The following is a 27,020-nucleotide window of genomic DNA, read 5'->3' on the forward strand; positions in this document are numbered from 1 at the left end:
GAGCGGCAGTCCCTATCCTGCCATGCCTAACTCTGGTAGGCCTTGTCTCTCAACATCTGAGTCTCAGGGGCCTCCCCTGCCCAGCCAGGTGTGGCTGGGCCATCTTGATGGATTCACAGAACACTCTTCGCTGTGGAAGCTTAGGCGCCTCCCCTGCCCAGCCAGGTGTGGCTGGCCCATCTTGATGGATTCACAGAACACTCTTCGCTGTGGGAGCTTAGGCGCCTCCCCTGCCCAGCCAGGTGTGGCTGGCCCATCTTGATGGATTCACAGAACACTCTTCGCTGTGGGAGCTTAGGCGCCTCCCCTGCCCAGCCAGGTGTGGCTGGCCCATCTTGATGGATTCACAGAACACTCTTCACTGTGGGAGCTTAGGCGCCTCCCCTGCCCAGCCAGGTGTGGCTGGGCCATCTTGATGGATTCACAGAACACTCTTCGCTGTGGGAGCTTAGGCGCCTCCCCTGCCCAGCCAGGTGTGGCTGGCCCATCTTGATGGATTCACAGAACACTCTTCGCTGTGGGAGCTTAGGCACCTCCCCTGCCCAGCCAGGTGTGGCTGGCCCATCTTGATGGATTCACAGAACACTCTTCACTGTGGGAGCTTAGGCGCCTCCCCTGCCCAGCCAGGTGTGGCTGGCCCATCTTGATGGATTCACAGAACACTCTTCGCTGTGGGAGCTTAGGCGCCTCCCCTGCCCAGCCAGGTGTGGCTGGGCCATCTTGATGGATTCACAGAACACTCTTCGCTGTGGGAGCTTAGGCGCCTCCCCTGCCCAGCCAGGTGTGGCTGGCCCATCTTGATGGATTCACAGAACACTCTTCACTGTGGGAGCTTAGGCGCCTCCCCTGCCCAGCCAGGTGTGGCTGGCCCATCTTGATGGATTCACAGAACACTCTTCGCTGTGGGAGCTTAGGCGCCTCCCCTGCCCAGCCAGGTGTGGCTGGGCCATCTTGATGGATTCACAGAACACTCTTCACTGTGGGAGCTTAGGCGTCTCCCCTGCCCAGCCAGGTGTGGCTGGGCCATCTTGATGGATTCACAGAACACTCTTCACTGTGGGAGCTTAGGCGCCTCCCCTGCCCAGCCAGGTGTGGCTGGCCCATCTTGATGGATTCACAGAACTGGAGCTTAGGCGCCTCCCCTGCCCAGCCAGGTGTGGCTGGCCCATCTTGATGGATTCACAGAACACTCTTCGCTGTGGGAGCTTAGGCACATTCCTTGCCCTTTCATTTCCTCAGTTTTCTTGTCTGGAGTTCAAAGTTTCTCCTAATATAACTTAACACGTATTAAAGGGAATGACATGAGTAAAGGGCTTGCAATAGTGCCTAGAACAAAATGAGTTGACAAAATCTGTCAACTACCATCCATCATCCATCCATCCATTCATCCATCCATCCATCCATTCACCTGTCCAGCTGTCCATCCATCCATTTATCCATCATCCATCCATCGATCCACCAATCCATCCATCTATCCATTCGTCCATCCATCCATTCATCTACAATCCATCCATCATCCATTCATCTACCCACCCATCACTCATCCCATCCATCCATCCATCCATCTATCCATTCGTCCATCCATCCATTCATCTACAATCCATCCATCATCCATTCATCTACCCACCCATCACTCATCCCATCCATCCATCCATCCATCCATCTATCCATTCGTCCATCCATCCATTCATCTACAATCCATCCATCATCCATTCGTCTACCCACCCATCACTCATCCATCCATCTGTTCATCCATCTGACTTTTGCCAGGCCTGCCATGGCCAGGCCCTGGGCTAGGGCTACAGAAATGAATGAGACATGGTTCTTGCCACCAAGTAGATCAAGTCCATCAAGGGAGACAGAAGTGGTGGACAAAATTAACTGAGACATGAGCTGCTACATGCTCTAGGAGAAGTGGGAGCTGAGCTCGCATGGTATCAGCCCAGAGGTAGGGGGCCTGGGATATTGGGGTGGACCCATTATTGGCACACAGAGCTTACTTAGCCAGAATTAGAACCCTTTCACAACACAGATCATAGTACAAAGCTGCATTGACTGCATTCCATGAGAGCAAGGGCTATAGCTACACTGTATCCCCACCTTCTGGTCCTATGGCTACATTATATCCCAGTTCCTGGAATTGTGGATACACTGTATCCCCCGTTTCTGGTGCTGTAACTGTCCTAAAGAAGGAGATGCATCTATGTCTGTTTAGTTTGATTTAAATGATGCATCCAACTGCAGAGGCAGAAGTTTCCTCAGCTATTTACATCACAATATGGAAGAGAAACCAACTGGGTGAGCCATTTCCACAGAACATCAGGTTCTGTTCACAACTGGGACTTGCCCATCACTGCAGGTGGCATGGTGGTCTCCTGGGCAATGCCTCCTTCAGCCTCTGCATTTGGTCACAGAGGACAGGGGGCAGGCCCCTCTCTAGATGGGTCATTCCTACCCCTGCTGTCAATGGAGGAATCTGTCTCTGGTCTTGGGGTTAACATTGAGTCTATCTCCTTGTACATGTCCACAGGGCATCCCAAAGCTACCCCAAATTCAAATACAGCAAGTGCTCTGAATGACAGCTGGTGTGCAGGAAGTGTGCCAAATGTCAGCTTTTGTGATTGTTGTGATTATTAACATGCTCAAAAGCAAACCCCTACAGAACAATCTTTTCAACAAATTGTGCTGAAACAAATGGATATTCACACGCCAAAGAATGAAGTTGGCTCTCTACCATACTCCACATACAAAAATTAACTAAAAATGGACTGACCTAAATATAAAAACTAAAAGCATAAAACTCTTACAGGAAAACATAGGGGTAAATCATTGCGACCTTGAATTTGGCAATGGATTCTTAGAGATGACACCAAAAGCATGAGCAACAAAAGAAAACGTAGATAAGTTGGGCTTCATGAAAATTAAAAATTTTGTACATCAAAGGACATTATTGAGAAAGTGAAAAGACAACCTACAGAATGGGAGAAGATATTTGCAAATTATTCAACTGATAAAAGTTTAATATCCAGGCTCTATAAAAGCTCCTACAATCCAACAACAAAAAGACAAACAACTCAATTAGAACATAGACAAAGGAATTGAGTAGATATTTCTCCAAAGAAGATAAACAAATGATCTATAAGCACAGGCTCAACATAGTAACATAGTGATTAGGCCAATGGAAATCAAAGCCACAATGATATACCACTTCACACCCACAGGACTGCTGTAATTAAACAATATATATATCAAGTGCTGGTAAGGGTGTAGAGACTCTAGAACCCTTGTACACTAGTAGTGGGCCTGTAAAATGGTGCAGTCACTGTGTAAAACAGTTTGGCAGCTCCTTAAAAAGTTAAAGATAAAACTATATGATCCAGCAATTTTACTTCTACGTATATACCTCAGAGATTTGGAAATAGGAACTCAAACAGACACTTACATGCAAATGTTCATTGCAGCATTTTCAAAATAACCAAAAGGTAGAAATAACCCCTGTGTGTCGATAGATGAATGGACGAACACAATGTGGTATATCCATTCAATGGAACATTATTCATCCATGAAACTAATGATTACTGATATATGCTACAACGTGGATGCCTTGAAAACATGCCAAGTGAAAGAAGCCAGACACAAAAGGACAAACATTATGTGATACCATTTATATGAAGTATCTAGAATAGACAAACTTATAGAGACAGATGTTAGAATAGATAGGGATTACCAGGGGTTAGGAGAGGCGGGGTGAGATGGGGAATGGGGAGTGACTGTTTAATGGATACAGAATTCCTATTTGGGGTGATGAAAAAGTTTTGAAAATAGATAGTGATGATAGTTGTATGACATCGTGAATGTATTTAATGCCACCGAATTGTACACTTAAAAAGATTAAAATGTTATGGTATATATAATATCTACCACAATTTAAAACAAAACAAAACAAAACAACGAATAGTAAACCTCTCACTTATCCCCACTCAAACCTCTTCTTGTGGACTCTTCCTTTTTCAAGCCACTCAATCTGAAAATCTCAGAACCATTTTTGACGACTCTTGCTCTCAGCCTCCACATCCCATGTGCCGGCAATTCCTGTGGGCCCTACTTTCAAAATAGACCCGAGGTCATCCTCCCCTACCTGCCTTGTGCACCCGGATTATTGCAAGAGCCTCTGAGCAGGCTTCTGCCCCTGGCCCATCAACCTCTTCTCTGCGGGACAGCCAGAAGGATCTGTTAGAACCCAAGTCAGCCCAGGTCCCTTGCCTGCTCCAAACCCTACTGCTCCAAACCCTACTGCAGTGGCAGGTGGTGGGGAGGGGGTGGAGAGTGTTATTCAGCTCCCATGGTTACAGTGGCCCTGGCGACCCCCACACTGGCTCCACACTTTCCATACCTCTTGGGTTGCCCCTCCTGCTCCCTCTTTCCCTCCCTGTCCCGACTGGTTCTGGAATCCACCCAGCACACTCAAGAACACTTGTGCCGGGGCTTCTGCACTGGCTGTTTCTTCTACCTGGAATGTTCTTCCCCCACCTCTTTCAGGTGTGTTCCCACACCACCCACTCCATGTGTCAGGCACAGAGTAGGTGCTCAATAACTCTGTGGGTGAAAGCTTCAGGAGGGAAAACTCTTTCTATGCCCCCTGAATGGGCAAGGTATCTATGATTAAATACACAGCTTGCTTGCCTGGAGTTCAAATCCTGCCTCTGTCACCAGCTACAGGACCTTGAGTAATCTCTCTGTGCCATCGTTTCCTCATCATAAACGGGGGGAAACAACGGGACCCACCTCATACAGTGAGTGAGGGTTGTACGTGATGATGCAGGTACCAGGGCTTCCATGGGTGACGGGGACGCGGTCACCTGCTCAACCAGCATTAGGGGGCATCATCTCCCCTCCCTCCCTCCCTTCGTCCCCTGCTCCCTCCCTCCCTCTCTCCCTCCTGACCTCCCTTTTTCCTTCCTTCCTTCCCTCCCTCCCTCCCTCCCTCCCTCCCTCCCTCCCTCCTTCCTTCCTTCCTTCCTTCCTTCCTTCCTTCCTTCCTCATTCCTTCCTTCCTTCCTCATTCCCTCCCTCCTTCACTTGGTGCCCAGGGTACCATTAGTGCAGAGAGGCATGTGGGTTGATTTCCAAGAGAAGGGGATATCCCAGTTGAGTTTTGAGGGTTGCACAGGAGTGAGTTGGGCAGACATGTCCCAGTGGAGGGATGATGCAGACCTCACCCTAACTCCACCTGTCATTGTGGGAGGTTCAGACCACAAGCATGTAAATAAATAGCTTATTAAAGAATAATGAAGGAGCTGTGAAGAAGGCAGAATGGGAGGGGGCATCTGTGCCAATCAATTGCTCCCTGGGAGCGTGGGCTCATGGCTTTGCAGGGGAGTGAGAATGAGCAGGTTACAGGATCAGTTACAGAGCACTGGGTGTGACTTCACATCTGGGTCATATGGATGAAGCTTGCAGTGATAACGCTGATGACAATGACAACAATACTCACTCATGCACAGAACAGAGTCAGGCACCTTGGAAAGGCTATAGACTCAAATCGTTTTCACAGCCACCCTCTGAACTTTACAGATAAGGCACAGAGTGGTTAAGCAAGTTGGCCAACGGCACAGGGCTGCAGGCAGCAAAGCTAGGATTGAGACCTGAGAAGCTGGCTCTGGAATTGGGGCTCTCTGTACTTCACAAGTGCTTCCCCTCTCTGGGTCTGGGTGCCGGTGGCAGGAAAAAGGGGGAACCCAGACCTCTTTCTGTTCTCCAACTGTATGGCTTTTAAATTTCCTATTTATGGGTGAAGTCACTGACAGCCTCCAGGTGTAAATGGCATGGACAGAGCGAGAGTGGCGTGGTGCTGTGAGGCTTTCCGTGGAATTTCTTCATGCTGGCTGTGGTGGAATGATACATCTGACAGCAAACCCGAGAACTGAGGCTGGGACACCCTTCCTGGAGTTTTACTCCTGACACTGCTGCTATCCAGGGCAGGGGGAAGGGGACACAGTTCCAGCCCTCACACAACTGAGGTGCAGCGGGGGCGACAGGAAAGGCCTGCTCTCGGGGAGTGGAGGCTGAGGCTGTCATCCATCATGATTACAGCTCAGATCCCATCAGCCGAATCCTCCAGTAAGGAACGCTCCAGGTCCTCACATCTGAGATATGACCCATGCCCAAATGTAAACCTTATAAAGGCCAAAGCACAGGCCTCAGTATACCCTTGTGCACAGGGAACAGTTTCCTCAAGATGTCCTAGATGCATTGCTGGGTGATTCTGCCTGGGGTGGGGAAAGGGAGAGGCAGTGGCCTCATAGCAGCTGGACTCAGACATCCTGGGTTCTAGTCTTTTTTTTTTGTTTGTTTTTTGTTTTTTTTGAGACACGGTCTTGCTCCGTTACCCAGGCTGGAGTGCAGTGGCATGATCTCGGCACACCACAGGCTCAAGAGATCCTCCTGCCTCTGCCCCCGAAGTAGCCTGGGAACAACAGGCCTCAGTTCTAGTCTTGGTGCCATCAGTTACTGGCTGTGTGGCCTCAGTTTCTTTGTCTGCACAATGGGGATGATCATGCACCTCTTTACAGGGTAGCGCTGAGGATAGGTGTGTGAAGCATTTGAATCAGTGCCTGGAACTTGGTGGGATGGTCATACACAGTGAGCTGGGGCTGTTTTCAGTGGATCACAGAATGGATCATTTCTACGTACAAGCTTGAGGAAGCCTCTCAGGAAGGCAGGACAGCCTGGCTGCACACGAACAGGCCCTGGTGACCCACTTCAGCACCCAGGTTTTTTGCCTGCTCTGGCTGGAAGGGCCCCTTTCTCTTTCTTCTGGGCCTTTAATTTGATGAGTGTCCAGTGTCACTTCTAGAAGGAAGCCAAACCCGGCTGTTTGAAAGGCACGCATCAGAGTAAGTCTCTCCATGGGAATTCGAAAAGAAGGAAAGTCAGGGAAGGGAGGGAGGGAGAATAAAAGGAGGGCTTCCCATGCTATAGTTAGCAGTCCTGGGTTGGCGGTGGCATCCTGAATGCAGGGCACTGCCTCCTAACCAGGGCTTCAGAAGGGCAGAGCTCAGCGTGTAATTAAATAAAACCCACTGCACACTGCAGCCCCCTTGTCACTGGCCCACTCTTAGGTTTATTTAATAACCTCTGAACTGGGAGGGGAAAATCGTCAGGGAAACAGGGCTTGGGTCATTTATTTTAAAATTATTGGTACAAAAATATCCTGGGTGGTGATTTATGGGCAGCCAGGGGGGAGGAAATCAGGGACTCCCCCTCCGGCCTAGCGTCCAGGCCTCATTTGTCTCCGGCTAAGTTCCTCCCAGTTTCCATTATGATTTCGAGTCATAGTAGTGAGTTTATATCGCAAATAAATCTCCAGAATAGCACGGAAATATTATGTGTATTAATAGCTCCTGCAAAAACATCCGAAAACCTCGCATCCGCTGCAAGACGCTCCCCCGGGATTGGGAACAGCCCAGCCAGCCTGGCAGATGCCTCCCAAGGGGCCGCGCAGGGGCCCCTGTCGGGCGGCACCCCCAGCCCCAGCCCAGCCCCGGGGCTCTGCCTGTCGTCTGTTTGTCTGTCAGTGCCCCTGCGACCTGTGACCGACACAGCCCCTCCCCTCTCGCCTTCACCGGGAGCAGCGTGGGGAGGACTGTCCCCCGCCACCAGAGGTGGGGGTCCCTGTCTCCTGCTCCTCGTGCGCCCCTGAGTCCTCTGCAAGCCACTGTCCCTGGGGCGTCCCAGATCCACTGCGGCGGCGCTGGCTGTCCCTCACCGCCCCCCCCCCCCCGTGCAGCCCTGGATACTCACGGGCTGTGGGGGCTTCCTTGGGGGGTAGCCCCTCCAGGCCGATGTCGCCCTCCTGCATGGCACGTTTGCTGCGCGGCTCCGGTGCACCCGGGACCCAGCGAGTCCAGAATAGGGAGCGACGAAGTCACCCCTGGAGGTCTGCAGCGGCTCTGGGGGCCAAGGTCCGAGCCCAGCTCGGAAGGGGACAGTCCCCTCTCTCCTCCCCAGAGGCAGTAGCGAAGCCGCGCGTGCTGGAGTCAAACTTGGTTGCCCTCGCGCACAGCCGCGCCGCTCCTCCCCCTTGGCTTTTTGGTCTGGGGGTCCCGGCAGACCTCCCCGCCCCCCGGGGGTTACCTGCGGACACCGCCCTCGCCCCGCCCTGCGCTCCCCGGACGCCCAGCGAGCAGCGCGGGACGCTGCAGAGGAGCAGTGGCTGGTCCCCAGGTCCCGGCCCGCCCCCTGCCTCCCGCTGCGCGGGGCGCGTCTCCACCGCTCCCAGACCGTCTTATCAGTTGGGGCGGGCAGTGGGGCCCCGAGCGGCCCTGCGAGGTGCGCCCCCACCCAGGGCCCCAGGGAAGGGGTGTTGACTACGGGAGGGAGACTTGAGCCAATCCCCCAGAGACGGGCGCAGCCCTGGGCGCGGGGCGGTTCGGTAAGTGGCCCTGGTTTCCGCATCAGGAGAGCGCGCTGGCCCCCTCCCTCTGGGGGCAGGACCCCTACGAATCACTGTCAATTTGTCACACCAGGAGGCTGAAGCCCAGGGATGGAAAGGAGAGCTGGAGGTTACAGGGCAGTAGGGGCCTGAACTTGAATCCAGAAATTCGCCTCTGCCCACCCCCCTCCCTGGGCTCCCTCCCGCAAGCCACAGCCTGTGCAGAATATAGGAATCTGGATAAAGCCAGAGGGGTTTCAAAGTGGGGGAATGTCCCGTTATGTGAAGATTCCAGTTAACTGAGGCTAAGAGGACTGGAATCGGGGGTGCATCCGGGGACCAGGCAGGGCCTCTGATGCACAGCCTGTCCCCGACCCTTCCTCTTCCCTGCCTCATGGGCTCAGGGCAGGAAGCCGGGGTTGCTCCTCTCCAACCCCTTGGGGTTCAGAAACCAAGGTCTAGACAATTCAGCATCCTCAGAGACAGCAGCGATGTGGGCACCACGGATGGTGTGGAGAACTGCAGTGCCGGCGCCTCCTTGTGTACCCACAAACCTCACACCCCTGACATCTCCAGATAAATACCATAAATTCTCAGGCAGAACTACCATAAACAGAATGGTAAGTGGCTCCGTGACCACAGGAGAGGCCGTGGGGGACAGGGCAGTCGCCTCATCCTTTGAAATGTCATCTGACAATTTCTGCACCCCAAGGGAGGAGCTGACTTGGTGCTGAGGACCAGCCCATGCCAGGGACCCGTGGATCACTTGCCAAGGTAACACTTCACAAGGCGCCCAGCTTTGGCTGCACCCTGAGGGAAACAGACCCCGCTACCCCTGGAGGACAGATCACATCCTGGTGGACAGATCACATCCTGGTGGAAGGGATCTGGATGGAGGAGGAGCTGTCCTCCCCACCAGGCCTACTGGGATTGGTACCCTAGGGCACTGCCCCAGAAGGAAAACACTTGCTCTTGAAGCAGCAAACCCACAAAGCAATGTTTCCTGCTGGGTCTCCTTCCCTGCCCCAACCTCAGTGCTGTACTGTATAAGGAGAGGAGAGGCAAGGTTCCTTCCTTACAATGAGTCTGAAAGAAAGGTGACCTGCCATTCTCCTTAGCAATGATCTGGTTTCAGTCTGGACTCAGAAATTGGAAGACAGGCATTCAGTGGGATTTTATTCTCCGTGGGCGGCAGGCTCACCCCTAGGAGATCATGCCAAGAAGCCCTGGGATGTGTGACCCAGGAGGGCAAAAGAAGATGGATGGAAATCAGAGCTGTGCTGGACCCTTGCAGAGGCTACATTCATTTCACAGAACTTTTCCATCTGACCATTGTGCAGAAGTCGAGATAAAAACTCATTTTTCTTGGAAGGGTCTGATAGCCAATGTGATACATAGCAATTGCTCAGTTATGTAAATACACAGAGAAAATTTTAGAATTCTTACCCTTGGAATGATGAACTATAAACCAAAAAGGCTCAGGGGGGAAAAAATGTAAATACGTACTGGGACTATTTTTAACTGTCACTGTTTACCTTTTTGGGGCAGGGATGGACTATTGTATATTTAGCCAGATTTAAAATGCACACATTATTTAATGCATGATTATTAGCAGAAATACTTTAAACAGCCATTAATAGATGTTGATTCATTCTGATTGAAGCCCTTTTTCTTCTTTTCATTTTCTTGCCTCCAATTAAGTTGCGTTCGGATGAAACCCTTCAGCTGTGGCCAACATATGCAAAAATGCCAGTTGAAGACCCAGACGTTTAAAAATGATATTTTAGTAAATACCTGAACCAGCTCATTTTTAAAAAGATTGCTCTCAGCTGCTATTTTGGTAAGTGTCATCACGTGATAGTGATGCCAGGCTGGGGAAGGCTGGGCTGCCCATGTGGCCCGCAGGAGAGGGTGGCCCAGAATAGGATCACCCAGAAAGCAGCACCCGGAGCCCCCCGCTTATTTTCCAGGGAACCCCATGCTGCAGACCCTCTGAAGATGAGGGCCTTCCCGACACTCTGGGCATGCCAGGAAGATATTTATGTCAACAGCAGAGTGGGGCCAGTGCACTGGCTCGGGGAGGTGGTGTGCCTGTCATTACAACACACAGCCGTCATTACGGAATACAGTAATCACACAGCACAATGCTTGTAATTACAGAAAAATGGTTTCCCTTTTTGGCGAGGCGGTGAGGGAGGGAGAGAAGGCAGTTCTTGGTGAGGCCAGCACTGGTACTCATCCCCTGAATTGGGCCGGGTTTAAAATAGGCTTTGTAGGGTGAGGGCTTGGGACTGGCTTGAGGGTAGGCACAGCCCTATCCCAAGCCAGGGCATGATCAGATGCTGGGGCCTTGCAGGGACTCTGATCTTGCTGTGGTTTCATCAAGGCCACCAGCACCAGCATCCAGGTCTCCTCTGCTCCCCAGTGCTGCTGGGTCTTAGCAGATGTCAGCTCAGAGCTGACTCGGCCCACAGGCACACCACCTGCAACCACACCCCTTCCGTGCATCCCTCTGTGAATTTCTCCTTTCCTCAGTGACCTTCTCTGGACCCTCAGATGACTCAGTACAGGCCAGATTGTCACCCACACCCTGCCCCCACTGTCACTCGTCATCAGAACACATACAAGGTCACAGGTCATTTAAATGCTGATTTCTCATAATCTCGGGGAGTCTGTTTTCAGTTCGGCTTGGCTCTTTGAATGCCTGCCGTGGGCAGAGCCCTTTCTCAGGTTGGCAGGGGGATGGGAGGCACAAAGGTGAGCAAAACAAAGCCCCAGCCCTCCAGGTCCAGCCTCCAGCCTGGAGGAGTGAGCAAGGTGGTGCAGAAGCTGAGCCTACGGCCTCTGCAGCCTAACAGAGTCAGTCCCATCTTGAACAAGTTTCTTCTCAGCACCTGGGTTTGTGCATCTGTAAAATGGGTCTTGGCAACAGGTTGGAATTCTGTAGGGATAGGACAAGAATTCAGTTTCTAGTCCAAAACTTGATGCACTGTAGGGTCTAGAGGGCATTTTTTCCATCATCTCCATCCCCGTCAGATAGGGCAACGTGGTAGACCGCTGAAAGGCAGGTGGAGGCTACTCCCAGAAGAGCAGATCGGAGCTCTTGGTGGGCCCTGCCCTGGGGTGATTTGAGAGTGGGTGGGTTTTTCCAGGTGGAGGGTGACTTTTAGGGGGTTCTGGCAAAAGACTGGGTGGAGGTACCGAGGTGGGGAAGTGGGCACCCAGACAGGGATGGGAGCAGCCCAGCATAGCAGGTTCAGGTGGAGCATCTGGCGCATAACGGGGGGCCCCTGGTGGCTACACTCAACAGGGTTAAGGGGGTCTTCTTTGTCATTAAAAAATTTCACTGGGGTGAGAGTCACATAAGATAAAATTGATCATTTTTAAGTGTTCAACTTGGTGGCATTTAGTGCATTCTCAGTGTTGAGTACCCACACTTCTATCCTGTTCCAGAATATTCCCATTCCCTCAGAGTACAGCTCGAATCCACTAGCAGTCACTCCCCATCTCCCCCTCCCCCAGTCCCTGGCAACCACTGGCCTGCCTTCTGTCTCTATGGATTTATCCATTCTGGACATTTCGTATAAATGGAATCATACATTACATGGTCTTTCGTGTCTGGCTTCTTTCAAAATGTTTGGCGTTTGCTTCACATTATAGCATGTATCAGAATCACATTTCTTTTTATGGCTGAATAATATTCCATGGTCTGGGTGTACCACAATTTGTTTATGCATTTCTTCATGGATAGCCATCTGGACTGTTGCCAGAGGGTCTTTGGAAGGGACTAGAAAGAGCCCACGAAGGCGCCTGCAGGGGCTGGGGTGGGGTTGGACAGAGAACTCAGTGGCTGTGCAGGGCTAGTGGGGGAGGAGGAGGGCTGGGGGCAGCTGCTGTGAGCCCAGCCTCCAAGGCAGCTGCTCACCACTGATACCAGGGGCTCCCAGCAGCAAAGCGCTGTTGCTGGAGTGACAGTCCTGCACTCTGATACAGAGGACCTGCAGCTGGAGCAGGCTTAACTTGCAGAGGGGCCCTTGGACAGATGAGGCAAGCTCTCTGGGCTTCTCCTTAGGCAAGTCTGTTTATTTAACAAACACTTAGAGAGCACTTATTGCGTGCCAGGCCCCGTTCCAAGCGCTTAATAAATATAGGCTCATCGAATCTGTGCAACAAGTCTACGTAGCACATGCTCCTATCATTCCTACTTTACAGATGAGGAATCCAAGGCTCAGAGAGGTGAAGTGACTTGGCCAAGGTCACACAGCAGTAAGTGGGAGAGTGGGACTTGCACACAAGCAGCCCGGCTCCAGAGTCTGTGCTCTGCTACTGGAAGGCAGAAACCCAACGTTTCCCAAAATACCAGTCTTCCAAGCTCCAGTCCCTGGTTTGAGCCAGATTCATGATCTTCCTATGTCATAACTTCCTTCATATTTTTCTTTAAACCCAGCTCACTATGTCACATTTTATTTATTTTTTATTTTTTTTTTTTTGTAAAGGAGTCTTGCTCTGTCGCCAGGCTGGAGTGCAATGACGCAACCTCGGCTCACTGCAACCTCCGCCTCCCGGGTTCAAGCGATTCTCCTACCTCAGTCTCCCGAGTAGCTGGGATTACAGGCACCCGCCACCACGCCTGGCTAATTTTTGTATTTTCAGTAGAGACAGGGCTTCACCATGTTGGCCAGGATGGTCTAGATCTCTTGACCTTGTGATCTGCCCACCTTGGCCTCCCAAAGTGCTGAGATTATAGGCGTGAGCCACCGCGCCCGGCCCACACTTTATTTTTTAATTGTGATAAAATGTACATGAGATAAGTTGATCATTTTCACCATTTTTAAGTGTGCAGCTCAGTGGTGTTAAGACCCTTCACATTGTTATGCAATCATCGCAGCCATCCATCTCTACAATTTTTTTTTTTTTTGAGACGGAGTCTCGCTCTGTCACCCAGGCTGGAGTGCAGTGGCCAGATCTCAGCTCACTGCAAGCTCCGCCTCCCGGGTTCACGCCATTCACCTGCCTCAGCCTCCCGAGTAGCTGGGACTACAGGCGCCCGCCACCACACCCGGCTAATTTTTTGTATTTTTTAGTAGAGACGAGGTTTCACCGTGTTATCCAGGATGGTCTCGATCTCCTGACCTCGTGATCCACCCGCCACGGCCTCCCAAACTGCTAGGACTACAAGCGTGAGCCACTGCGCCCGGACTCTACAACTTTTTTATCTTCCAAAACCCAAGCTCTGCGCGCGTGAAGCACTCACTCCCATTCACCACTTCCCTGCCCGCAGCCCCGGCACCACTATTCCAGTTTTCTGTCTCTGTGAATTTGGCTGCTCTAGGGACCTCAGATAAGTTGGACCATGCAGTGTTTATCTTTTTGGGACTGGCGTCTTTCAGTTGGTATAATGTCCTCAAGGCTCACCCATGTTGTAGCCTGTGACAAAATTTTCTCCCTTTTTTTTTTTTTTTGTGAGACGGAGTCTCGCTCTATCACCCAGGCTGGAGTGCAGTGGCGTGATCTCGGCTCACTGCAAGCTCTGCCTCCCGGGTTCATACCATTCTCTCGCGTCAGCCTCCCGAGTAGCTGGGACTACAGGCGCCCGCCACCATGCCCAGCTAATTTTTTTGTATTTTTAGTAGAGACAGGGTTTCACCATATTAGCCAGGATGGTCTCGATCTCCTGACCTCGACATCCGCCCGCCTCGGCCTCCCAAAGTGCTGGGATTACAGGCGCGAGCCACCACACCTGGCCAATTTCCTCCCTTTTTAGGGCTTATAGAACTTTACTTTTAAAGAACCCAGTATCACTACTGAAAGTGGAGAGGAAGAAGCACTGGCCATGAACAGAAGTTTCAGAAAGCACCATAAGAATGAGCTAATGTTATTCAATTCCCTGGGATACCCTGAGGAGGCCCTGAACCAGGGCACAGCACAGTTGGCCAGGGAGACAGGTGTGCTATGGAGGCATGAAGGACCTCCTGGCACCAAGCTGAGACTTTCTCCACGACAGCCCCAAAAGACAGCAAGAGATGTGCAAGTTGAAGTACGTTCTCACCACATGTTGCAATTCTCCTATTGGCCAAGTCCTCATGCTACTTCACATTGCTTCGCTTTGCCCCTAAAAGTGTTTTGCAGGGCACTCGTGGCTGGGCTGCTGCATTTGGAAGAAAAGGAAGAATGAGGATCGCTTCTGTGTGTTACGCAGGTTTTGTGAGCTGACTCTGAGTCCCTCATACTTGATATCTTCCTTTTAAGATGTAGGGAGAAGTCCCCAGGCTCAGAGAGCTTGGGCAATGCCATGCAGCTAGAATTAAATAACCACTTGATTACTTTCATCTCTGCTGTCTCATTCGTATGAAGTATGAATTATCGTTCCTACTTAACAGCTCAGGAAACTGACACAGAGAGGAAGAATGGCTTGCTTAAGTCCACGCAGCCAGTAAGCGGCAGAATTTGGATTAAAATCAGGGTCCAGCTGATTCTAGAGATTTCTGGTCAACTCCCAAAGCTCTTTCCGGAGCACCATGCCAACGTTCTGCTTCTCCTTCTGGAATCTGGAATTGGCCTGGGTGCACTCAACACACCAGTTGTAAAATGTTATTACCAGGGGTAATAAGAAGGGTATAGAAATAATAGGAAAAAGCCCATCTTTAGTCCCTGGTAATTTACTACATTCAAAATCTGTCTGCAGGCCCTTGGCCTCTCTTCAACCTTTCTTTGTTTGTTTGTAGGGCTGAGACAGATGAAAGGCCTGAGGGAGGCCTCTCAGAATGGAATCTTCCAGGTATGACTAACATCTAGAGGCCTGTTTACCATCAGAAGTTGCCTGTATCACTTGAGTTTTTGGAATTAAACTGACTCTAATTAATGGTGCAAATATTTACACTCAATATATGGTCAAATAAAACACAGCCTGGTTGTTTCGGCTTAAATAGCACCGAGGCCAAGGCTCTTGGCAATAAGACAGAGGTGAGATTACGAACTCTAAATAGGTTTGTAAGTCATTATTTGAGGATGGTAGATTCATAGAGAAAGTGCTTTCTATAATTGAACACACTTGGGGGGTTTCTCCTCACATGGTTACAGGAATCATTCAGTTCGTCCTGAATAGACGGATTAGGCTTCCATCCAGGAGTCCATGGGAGAATAACTCTCAAGAGAGGGACACCTCAAATGGAGATTCATTTACAAATAGGACAATCAATAAGGTGGCCTGGGCAGGGTGCGGTGGCTTACGCCTGTAATCCCAGCACTTTGGGAGGCCAGAGCAGGAGGATTGCTTAAGGTCAGGATTTGGAGACCAGCCTGGGCAACATGGCAAGACCCCACCTCTACAAAAAATGCAAAAATCAGCTAGGTGTGTTGGCACACACCTGCAGTCCCAGCTACTTGGGAGGCTGAGGTAGGAGGATCACCTGAGCCCGGGAGGTCAAGGCTGTAGGGAGCTGAGATCATGCCACTGTGCTCCAGCCTGCACAACCGGGAGTCAGACCTGTCTCAAAAAAACCAAAAACCAAAAAGACAAGAAAAACCACAGAAGGTAGCCTGCAGGCACCCAGTCCATCCGCTTCTAGGGCTGGGCCCTCTCGGAGGTGCTCTGCCAACAAAACGCTTGCTGTTTTCATCAGACCCGAGGTGGCAGCCTGGTGAAGTGGCCCATGGAGTGGCTCCAAATGCTGCCCCCTTCCAGAAACCAGGACAGCACAGCTCAGCACAGCACGGCACAGCACAGCAGGTTCTTTGCACAGGCAGCAGCGTCTGTCCCCAGGGTCCCACTCTCTGGTTTAATGTGGGTTTAGGGGATGCCAGTTACCAGGGAAAGAAAACACCAGGCCGAGCTGCCCTGGGGACACTGCCCCGCCTCTGCTCTCAGAAACCCTCCTTTGGGAAGCTTTTCTTGACCCCCTCTCAGCCACAGTATGCAAATGACAGCCCCTCAGGAGAGGACCATTCACAAAACCTCCGCTTTGGAGAGGGGAGATAACGCATTCCCAGACATCTGAAGGGAATCTGAGAAGGAGAAGCTAAACCCGATCTCAGATCTCTCCAAAGCGCTCAGAGCAGCCACGGCCTCCGCCCCCGTCTTCAGGGCACTGGGTCTCAGCACACAAAGCCTTGCGGCTGCAGTTGTCTGGGGGACTGCCCTGGTGAGGAGCTGGCTGCACTGTCCTTGAAATCAGAGGGTAAGTCTGTGTCCCCAGGCCACCCTGGCAGGGATGGGCACTGTCCCCCTTATGACACATTTGATCTCTCACTCAGAGGAGGAGCCAGGCAATGCCCAGCCCTCAGACCTGAGGGCCGCCCTTCCACCACGCTGATGGCCTGCTCATTGTCAGCTCTGCAGGCTGGGAGGGCTGGGGGCCATCTCATTTTGAAAGGGTCACCCTGCCCTCTACCCACTCACACTGCTCTGTCGGCAGCACCCCCGGGTGCTTAGGTCCTTGCTGTAAGCAGGGAGCTTGGGGCTGTGGGTGAGACTTGTCCACCCGTGACCACGTTTCATGGTTTGGAACATCTGACTGCTTACAGCGTGTGGACTATTTCCGTGGTCTTTGAGTGTGGTGGCTGGGACCACCAGGGATGGACTGGAAGCTTCTGACTGTGACCGTGCACACAGAACAGGACTCGCTAGGGTTGCCCGAGCCAAGGTTGGTGTGACAAGTTGGGTGACACCTGGGGGGCTACACCTGGCCCCCTCTTTTAACTTCACCCGCAAGGATTTCATACCATTTCTGGAGAGCTGGTTTGCCACCTCCCTGCTCTGCAAGATGAGCTCCCTCACGCTTAGAGAAACAGAAGAGAGTGGGTGTGCATCAGACCACCTGGGGCTGGCCTCGTCACTCACCACGAGACCTCAGCAGAATCCTCATCCGTCTTCCAGGAATAACAGCAGCCCGCAGAGCAGCCATCTCCCGGGGATATAAACATGAAGCTCACCCTTGCCAGGGACCCAGCAGACACCAGGCCTGACCCCTTTCAAGCCCCTAATATTCTTAGCCATCGTGTAATTGTCATGACACGTGCCGGTCAGGGCCTGGCAGCCAAGGTGACTCTCTCTGCAGTGGCTCTGCATTCGTCTTATCCAGCTGCCATAGCAGATGCCGCAGACGGGGTGGTTGAAACCACAGACACCGTCTTCGAGGCTGAAAGCTGGAGTTGAAGGTCAAGGTGTCACAGGGCTGGTTCCTCCTGAGGCCTTTTCCTTGGCTTGCAGATGGCCACCTCCTCCCTGTGTCCCCACGTGGTCATTCATCTGTGTGTGTCCTAGTCTCTTCTTCTTAGAAGGGGCCAGTCCGATTGAATTAGGGCCCACCTCACAGTCTCATGTTAACTTGATACAGTCACATGCTGAGGTCCTGGAGGTCAGGCCCTTAACAGGAATGTAAGGGGACACATTTCAACCCATGACAGGAGTTATTAAAAGGACCATTTACAGAGACACGGCCCAGGTGAAGGGCAATCAGCAGTGCATCCATGGCCCAGAGCGTGATGGGGACAGGCGGGCACAGTCCCTAAAGGCCAGTGCTTCCCCCACCCCAGGGCACAGAGGACAGCCAGGCCAAGGGCGGGGCTGGGGGCACCGAGGGTCTCAGCACAGCATGGTACATGAGTGTTTTGTCCTCACCTATGTGTGCAACACCATCAACCAAAACAAAATCACGCCAAGTTCTACTGCTATGCTCCTGCCAGTCAATAGGATTCTGGACCAGCTGTGCTAAAATGTGGGTTATATCACCTGCCAGGTGGTGCCGGGTTTCACTGGCTGGTGGGCTCTGGTTCCGAGACCGGGGGGCTGCTTTGTGGAAGTTGGTCCTGGAGAGTGGAGCCCAGAGCCACAGAGTCCCACAGCTGCCAGTGGTGGGAGGGGCAAACCCCCATCAGGATGGTTTGTACACTTTCTAGGACCAAGTGAGGGGGTGTCTCTCTGGCACCCCAACTGCCCACAAGCTTCTGTGCTAGAAGGAGCCCAAATCACCCCTGAAGGGGGCTCCAAGGGTGGCCCTCAGGGGCTCACTCAGCTCTCTCAGGTTGGAATCCTCCTTTCTACAGAAAGGCACCAGTTCCCTCATCCCCTGCTTCAAAGACAGTGAGGGCCTACGGTTCTTAGTGGGTCCATGGGGGCTCTCCTCTGGGGACACCTCAGGGAGAGCATAGAAGGCGTTTGTCATTTTGGGGAGAGGGCTGTCCAGCACCAAACTCTCCTTCCATTTGGGGGATCCCCCGCCAGTGTCAGATTGATGGGTACAGAGCTCACTGGGAGGAGCGGGGTAGGGAGGCCACTGCTCCATCTCCCTGGCAGCTGGGCCAACTGGACAGCGTGGACATGGGACCCAGGTTTGGCCAATCGGGTGTGCCCGTGAGAGGCTCAGCCTCTGGCCCGGAGAGAGCAGGTTCAGATTCCCTTGGTGCCCTCAGTGGTCATGGTAGCCACGCTCAGTGGTGGGGCTGTCCTGCAGCAGTGTGGGGTGGGACGCCGGTCCCTCCAGCTCCAGCCCCTCCCATAGCTGCCTCTCAGGGCTTTCCATCCTAGTCTTTTTCAGATGAGAACCAGACTCTGATCCTGTTGCTTGCAGCCAGGAATCCTGACCCACAGAGTGCAGAGCTCACACTCCTGTCCAGAAGGCTGCTGGTCTCGGCATCTTCCTTCTGAGCCACAGGTGTGGCCCGATTTCACGGGCACCATAAACTGTAGAACGGCTCGTGTTTCTCTCCTAGAACTGGCTGCTGGGAAGCTCAGAGACAACCTGTGAAGGTGCACTGAGCAGTTGCTTAGGGCTCCAGGTCACCCACAGGTGGGTCCCCATCCCTGGGTCCAGGTGTCAGGGCCAAGAGCATGAGGTTCTGCTGGCCGAGAGACTATGCTGCACGCCTTGGACCAGCTCAGCCATCTTGGACAGATGCCTTTTCCTTTTTGTGCCTCAGTTTCCTCATCTGTAAAGTGGGCGTTCATGGTAGTGCCTAACCCAAGGTTTGTCATGGAGAACACATGACCAAAACCAGGTGGAACAGCCTGTGTCTTGACCATAGTAACCATTTGTAAGTGTTAATTAAATATTGTTATTATTATTATATTATTATTATTATTATTATTATTATTATTATTATTATTTTGAGAGGGAGTCTGGCTCTGTCTCCCAGGCTGGACTATAGTGGCGTGATCTCAGCTCACTGCAACCTCTGTTTCCTGGGTTCAAGCTATTCTCCTGCCTCAGCCTCCCGAGTAGCTGGGATTACAGGTACCCACCACCACACCCGGCTAATTTTTGTATTTTAGTAGAGACAGAGTTTCGCCATGTTGGCCAGGCTGGTCTCGAACTCCTGACCTCAGGTGATCCACCCGCCTTGGCCTCTCAAAGTGCTGGGATTACAGGCATGAGTCACTGTGCCTGGCCTTAAATATTATTTTTAATATCTGACTTTCTGAACCTTATCTTCCCTGTGCCTCATTTTTCCTTGTGAACTTCCAGATTGTCTTATTTTTTGAGGAATTAAAAACATTTTGGTAAGCTACCTCACAATCTTTTTGGAGCCAGAAGGAATCTAAAGGCTTGCAATAAAGTAGATGCTCTGTGATGCCTCGCACCACCTGGCAAGAATAACTCACTAGATCCCCAGACAGGAGGACCCAAAGCATTTTTCCCGTGTAATAGAGTCTCTCAGGGCCAGTGGAAAATATTTAGAAAAGTGAAGATGTCAGTCAATCAGCATTTCCTGGAGCACCTCCCATCCCTCGGACACAGGTCTAAGTGCTGAGGATACAGTGATTTTTTGAAAAAGTCTCTGCTTTTATGAAAATTATATTTTTATGCAGGAGAAAGAGAATAAGCAAATATATCATGCCAGATCATGAGGGAATTTTGAAGAAAAAATGAAGCAGGGTGAAGGGACAGAGTGAGATGCCAGAGCCCAGCGCCGTGGCTCACGCCTGTGATCCTAGCACTTTGGAAGGCCGAGACGGGTGGATCACCTGAGGTCAGGAGCTCAAGACCAGCCTGAACAACATGGTGAAACCCCGTCTCTACTAAAAATATGAAAACTAGCTGGGTATAGTGGCAGGCGCCTGTAATTCCAGATTCTCAGGAGGCTGAGGCAGGAGAATTGCTTGAACCCTGGAGGCGGAGGTTGCGGTGAGCTGTGATCGCACCACTGCACTCCAGCCTGGGCAACAAGAGTGAAACTCTGTCTCAAAAAACAAAAACAAAACAAAAACAAAAAACGCCAGAGAGGGGCTGGGGCGGGTCCCACTGAGGATGGGTGTGTGTAGAGGCCTGAATGGAGGCTTGCAGGTAGCTCTGCAGGTATCTGAGGAAGAATATCTGGACCACGCAGAGGCCCTGAGTGCAGCTGGCTGTTACCTTAAGACAAGCTGAACTCTCTGAGGTGTGCCGTCTGGGTAGGGACCCGAGTCCTCTTAGGTTTGCGAACTATGTCTCCAGGCAAATGTTGATACAGCGTCTTTACACAGGAACGTCTTATCAAAATACAGTGAAATCACTAACAACAAAACCCAATGGGTCATGAATTGTTTCATAGCTCCAGGAAGGTGACACATAGGATGTTAATGATAGCCCTTTACAGTGTACAAAGGAAAAAAGTACACAGCAGGTGCATGCCTGTACACCCTCCCCAGGAAATGAGGCATTCCATTGTCTGCAAGGCGGCTGTCTCATCATTGAGTCGGTGCCGGCTGCTTGTGCATTTGCAGTGGCACTCATGACTTGCAGGACTGAAAAGTGTGTTCTCAAGTGACTGGACACTCATTTCAAAGAGAGTCTAGCCACACATGGCTCATACTGTACATTTTAGGCTGAGATAACGCCGGCATTTTCAACCATAGCCTATTGGTCAACGCCCTGGCACAGAGAAATGCCCTTTCTCTGATTTCACCTTCACTTTTTTATTTTTGAGAAGGAGTCTCGCTCTGTCACCCAGGCTAGAGTGCAGTAGCATGATCTTGGCTCACTGCAACCTTTGCCTACCGGGTTCAAGCGATTTCCGGCTAATTTTTTTGTTTTTGTTTTTGTTTTTGTTTTAAGTAGAGGCAGGGTTTCGCCGTATTGGCCAGGCTGGTCTCAAACTTTTGACCTCAAGTGATCCACCCACCCGGGCCTCTCGAAGTGCTAGGATTACATGTGGGAGCCACCAAGCCCAGCCTCGCTTTCACTTTTCTTTGCAATGGGAGACATTTCCTGAAGCAGCCAGTATCTGTTTGGTTCTCTACAAAGTAGGTAAGGATGGGGTACAAGCCACCTTTCTGGCAGTCGTGAGAGCTGAGTCACATGCGCACATAGGGAGGCCACCCCTACTGGCATCACAGCTCATCCAGCATCACCCACGGGCCTCCCCAGGCCTGGAGCTCTGCGGGTGAGGGTGGGCTTTGACTCTCGCATTTGGCCTGCTCCGACAACCCCAGTCTACGGTCTGGGAAGCAAGATGGGGAGGCAGGCAGTGAGGAAAAGGCTGAGTATCTAAAAAAGAAAAAAGGAGAAGGAAGACAGGGAAGACGAGGAGTAAAAAGAAAAAGAAAAAAGGAAGTTTTTTTTTTTTTTAGAAACTTTTTAAAAGTTTCTCTTTTTTAAGGAAAAGAGCAAAAGCAAGTGACCTCTTTATACAAATTCAACCTGTTAAAACACCAGCCATCATTCAGCCGCTCAGCAAACACACAGGCCATGTGCCAGGCACAGTTCTAGGAGACAGCAGAGAACAGAACACACAGAACTCCCCGTCCTAGCAGAGCTTTGAATCTAGAAAGCTCCATGAGGCAAATCGTGTGGAACATAGAATCGCACATGGTCTAAGCTGGAGAGGACCCAGAGACCATGGGGATCAACTCTCCCCTTTTACAGATGAGGAAACTGAGGCTCAGAGGGAAGAAGTGAAACCCCAGGTCTCTAGCTAGTTGGTGCCCCCCCCCGCACAGGGAATAGGAATTCTGTCCTGAACCTGTGTCACAGACCGACATTTCTCCTCCCCACCCGCAGTATTTGTTCTTGGTCTTTTTCTCAGTAAGAGATTGCCTAGTTTTTACCTGACATGTGACAACCCAGAACAAAAACTGCAGGTCCTGTTCTCTGCAGCCAGGTGTGGCCATGGGCTAAGTTCAGGCCAGTGGGCAGCTTCCAAGAAGGGAGAGTGCCTTTTTTTGCCCTTTCTGTTTCCTGCTGGCTGGAATGCATATGTGATGACTGGAGCCCAAGCAGCCATCTTGGGCCATAAAGTGGATGTCTGTCCTGAGTGTGGGAGGGCAGCCTGAGAGAACACAGGGTCTCTGATGACTGCACAAGGCCCCTACCCGCCTTGGGATCCTAGAATGCCCACCTCTTGACAAGTTTTCTGTTAGAGAAATTAACTTCCACTCTTTTAAAGGTGGCGTTTCTGCCTCTCACTGCAGAATCAACGGAGGCCTTCCCTGGGCCCCCATTCCCTGCGAGGCCACGTTTGAACCCCTCCCTCATCGTGACAGACATGAGCAAACAACCCCAGAGAAGGAGAGTGACCTTCCTGAGGTCGCAGAGTTCCCCTTATGGAAACATTTCGCTTCAGACCTGTGTGAAATCGTTGCTAAAGCAAACAGCCCCTGCTTGCCGAGTGCCGTTCAGGACCATGGTTCATGAACTTTCCCAACATGACGTTCCTAGGAGGACTGATCCATGGGGCTGGTGACACTTGGAAAGTGAACACCACGGTGCCGTCAGCCCAGCTCCAGGCCCCAGGGGCTGCTGTTCCCTGTGGTTCTGAGAAGGGTTTTTCCCTTGAGGCCAAAGCTGGGGCTGGCACCGAAGCACAGTGCCTGGACTCTCTACAGCCGTGCACACTGTGGCCGCAGGGCTCTACTCAGGCTTCTGATGTGGAGCCTCACCTCCTTGGAAGAAAGAATTTCCCCCAGCCTTCCCTCCCTTGCCCTCCCCTTCCTCTCCTCCTATTTGTCTGCATTTCCTGTGAGCAGGGATTCTCTCTGAAGCTCTGAGAACGCGGCACCCTCACCCCTGCAATTGCATGGCAATTTCCCTCCCATCTGGCGGGACCCCCTTTCTGATTGATGGGGAGGGACACAGTTCATCCTGGCCATGCTCCTGCATCCAGGTCTCTTTTTTTTTTTCTTTTTTTTTTGAGACGGGGTCTCACTCTGTCACCCAGGCTGGAGTGCAGTGGCACGATCTTGGCTCACTGCAACCTTTGCCCCCCAGGTTCAAGCGATTCTCCTGCCTCAGCCTCCCGAGTAGCTGGGACTACAGGTGCCCACCACCACGTCTGGCTAATTTTTGTATTTTTAGTAGAGATGGGGTTTCACCATATTGGCCAGGCTGGTCTCAAACTCCTGACCTTGTGATCTGCCTGCCTCGGCCTCCCAAAGTGCTGGGATTACAGGTGTGAACCACCACACCCGGCCACATCCAGGTCTCTCGAGGCTCCCAGACTGCCTCTTTCTCTTTACCCCGAGACCCCGCAGCCGCATTTCACAACTTCTCTTGGCAGAAGGAGAGATACACTTTCCCAGGAGAGCTGGACACTCAGGTTCCTAGTCTAAAGGGAGACAGGGGCAGTAACCAGAGAGAGAAGCCTCTTCTGTCTCCAGCATCAGATGGTGAGCATCACCAGAGAAAGCGCGGCCACTTGACTCCAGTCCTTCTAGGAGTCTCATTTCCATTTTTCTGGAAGATGGAGCTGAGAGCGGAGAGACTGCCTAGATTTGCCGCAGGTCAGTCCCAGCACCAGGATCCAGCCACATCTCAGAGCAGATCCTGTGGTTCTCCTACTACCCTTCTCAGCCTCTGCCCTAGGAGGAAGGCTACTACCCACGGCCCCGAAGTAGAGTCCCTGGGGCATCGGTGACAGCAGGAGAAGGGGCACAGCGTCCCACCGGCAGGCAGCCCTGCTCCCCGGCCCCTGTGAGGGACTCTCCCCGTGGCCCTGCAGTCCTTGCTGCCCCATGGCTGTCTAACATCCTGAAGGGGATCCCACTTCCATTCAGCAGCAGCCACCAAGAAAGACCATGGCTGGCTTCATTTATACTAGAGTGTGACTGACTGCCACATATCTAACTGCTCCTCTCTGGAGAGGCTGGAGCTGTAATCTGGGCTGTGAGAACCTAGAGGTTAGTGACAAAGGAGTGAAGACTGGAGAGTGCAGCTTCGAACAGGGCAACAAAGGGTCCTGCCAGGGCTCCCTCAAGGGACAGCCCTGTGTTGCCAGCACACACTAAAAGCTAGGTCCAAAGTCTGTGGGCTGTGTAGTTGGCATAGGAGTACCATTCCCTGCTGTGCCTGGACAGAAATCCTGTCCAAGAAGAAGAGGTGGAGGCTGGCCTCTGAGCCCCCTCTGCCCTTGGAGGTCCAAGTGCTTATGCCTTCTGAGTGTGAGTGGCTCAGACCACCTGGGAAGGGATCCTGCCTGAGGAATGACAGAGCAATGCCACCACATCCCCACATCCCAGCAGGGCCGTCGGGGGCCACCGAAGAGGAAATGGGTCCTCGGACAATCTCAGTTCAGGGATCACAGAACTTTGGCAGCACTCTGGAGTCATTTGAGGGCTCCTTGGTAAACATTTTATTGCTTAATTCACATTCCTCCTCCCTCTGTCTTCACTCTCTGACACGTTGAGAACAAACCAAAAATAAAAATGAGTTCTTTTCCAGCGAATTTGCTCATTTTTGCAAATGCTCACCCCGTCTGCCTCTGCCTGTGGAACCTGCTTCCAAAGGAAGCCAGAGGGCCCCAGAGGCAGAGGGTCATTCCTGGGGGCCGTTCCTGCTTTGGCCCAAGGGGTCTCTAGGAAGGCAGCTCCCCACCCACCACCGCCCCTGGCTCAGGCCTCTCTCAGGGAGGCACCAAGAATGGCCTCCTCCTCCTGCTTTGTATTACAGGAGAGGACGTTCCAGCCAGTGTTCCCGAGGTCCCACAGGGCCAGGGGAAGGCATCAGCTTCCTCATTTGCTCATCCGTTCATTCATTCACTCAATAAACCTTGGGATGAAGGATGGGGCTGGTCGGCTAGATAGAGTGTACCCCAAAGCCCCCCGCTCACCTCCCTGATGCCAGGACGACCCTCAGACACCCCACCTTCACTGAGCAGGAGTCCCTCTAAGACAAGATCAATGCGAGACACAGCAGGCCCAGCAGTCACTCCATGAGTGTTGCCGAAAACGGAATCTCTCATCCAACAGGGACCCAGGCCCAGAGAAGGCAGTGAACTGCCCAAGGCCACACAGGTAGAACAGGGCAGCCCTCGGGATAGGACTGTGAATTCTCAGCCCCTCTTTTCAACGTCTCCTTTCTCTGCACAGAAGACTCTGCAGAGGAACATCTAGGGTTACTCACAGCCCTCACCGGACAACTTGTGTGGCCCTCAGGCAAGTGACTGGATTTCTCTGGGCCTCAGCTTTACTCTTGTGTGAACTGGGGCTGTGACAGCATTTAGCAGGTGCCAGGCCCTGTGCTTAGAGCCCTTGGCATGTTTTAATTTATGCACTTTCCCTACTCCAGAGTCCTCTGGGGTGGATGCCATTACTAGTTCTGCTTACTGACGGGTAAACGAAGGCAGAGAGAGGCGAGGCAACTTGCTCTGGGTGGCCCAGCTGGTGAACAAGAAGTCTGAGATGGAATGCAAGGCCTGGCCCCAAAGCTTTGAGCCATCATCAGCATCGGGCCAACCTCCTAGGACCTGATGAGGCTCAGGTGGATCATGGCTGAAGGCTATGCTTGGAGCCTGATGCCGAGCTAATGTGCGATACAGATAGCACGTGGTTCTCCAGGGAGCACGTGGACTGTGCCCTCAGGGGACATTGGGCAATGTTTGGAGACATTTTTAGGTTGTCACAACAGAGGGTAGGGGTGCACTGTCCTCTACTGCGTGGAGGCCAGGGATGCTGTAAACATTCCCCAGTGCCCAGAACGCCCCCAAGATGAAGAATTGTCCCCCCGCAGCTTCGCCATACCGAGGCTGAGCAGCTGTGGAGTGATTATTGTTCTTAGCAGGGGTTGTCTGCCACCCAAGAAGGTGCCTGCATCAACTCACCTGCTGTCAGGCCCTGCCCACCCTGGGGCACCTCTCTTGCCCTCAATCAACTGGGCAGGGTGGGGCACTGCTTTGAAGTTGGCTCTCTGGGTCCTCCCCATGCTCTCTGCAGGGTCCCAGAGGGACAGGCTGGGTGTTCTGCTTGGGTAGGGTTAACAGCAAGTGACGCTCCCCTTGTCCCCCGCCTCTCACCCCCGAGGCCCCTGCCCCATCCTTACCGGCCAGCAGAGGGTCCAGTGCTGTCTCCATCGCTGTTTCCTCCATCCCACTCACCTCCCACGTGCTGGCCTTGGGCTTCCCAGTGGCAGATCCGAATGCCGGGACCACCCCACCCGGCAATGCAGCACCTCCACTGCTGGAATCTCAGGTGAGGTGGTGGGGGCTGCTCCTAGGCCGCTCCCAAATTTTGCAAGTGGAATTTGCAAAATGAGTCAGCAGGGCAAGAAGGCTGAAAGCCAGGTGGTGCGTGTGGGTTAATCATTACCCCGTAGACACTTCCCCTGGATGCCAACAGACCCCTGAGGGCAGGGCCTCCTCCAGTCACGCCCATGGTCATGGGTGTCCCATGATCACTTAG

General features: G+C 52.2%; 1 protein-coding gene across 5 annotated transcripts in view; it reads right to left on the bottom strand.

The window, feature by feature from the left end:
* The window catches only part of ANO1 (anoctamin 1), a 219,736-nt gene extending 193,030 nt beyond the window's left edge, over positions 1 to 26,706 (bottom strand). For 4 of the 5 annotated variants that reach the window (XM_010382105.2, XM_030918855.1, XM_010382107.2 and 1 more), the window contains exon 1: positions 7,804 to 8,145. In XM_010382105.2, coding sequence (XP_010380407.2) covers positions 7,804 to 7,861 — 58 coding nt within the window. In that variant the 5' untranslated portion in view covers positions 7,862 to 8,145. Of the gene's footprint in view, positions 1 to 7,803; positions 8,146 to 26,661 lie in introns of those variants that run through there. The other variant, XM_030918856.1, reaches the window with a different exon arrangement.
* Positions 26,707 to 27,020: the final 314 nt, after the last annotated feature.

Source organism: Rhinopithecus roxellana, chromosome 15, assembly GCF_007565055.1.
Source record: "Rhinopithecus roxellana isolate Shanxi Qingling chromosome 15, ASM756505v1, whole genome shotgun sequence".
In the NCBI taxonomy this organism is placed as follows: Eukaryota; Metazoa; Chordata; class Mammalia; order Primates; family Cercopithecidae; genus Rhinopithecus; species Rhinopithecus roxellana.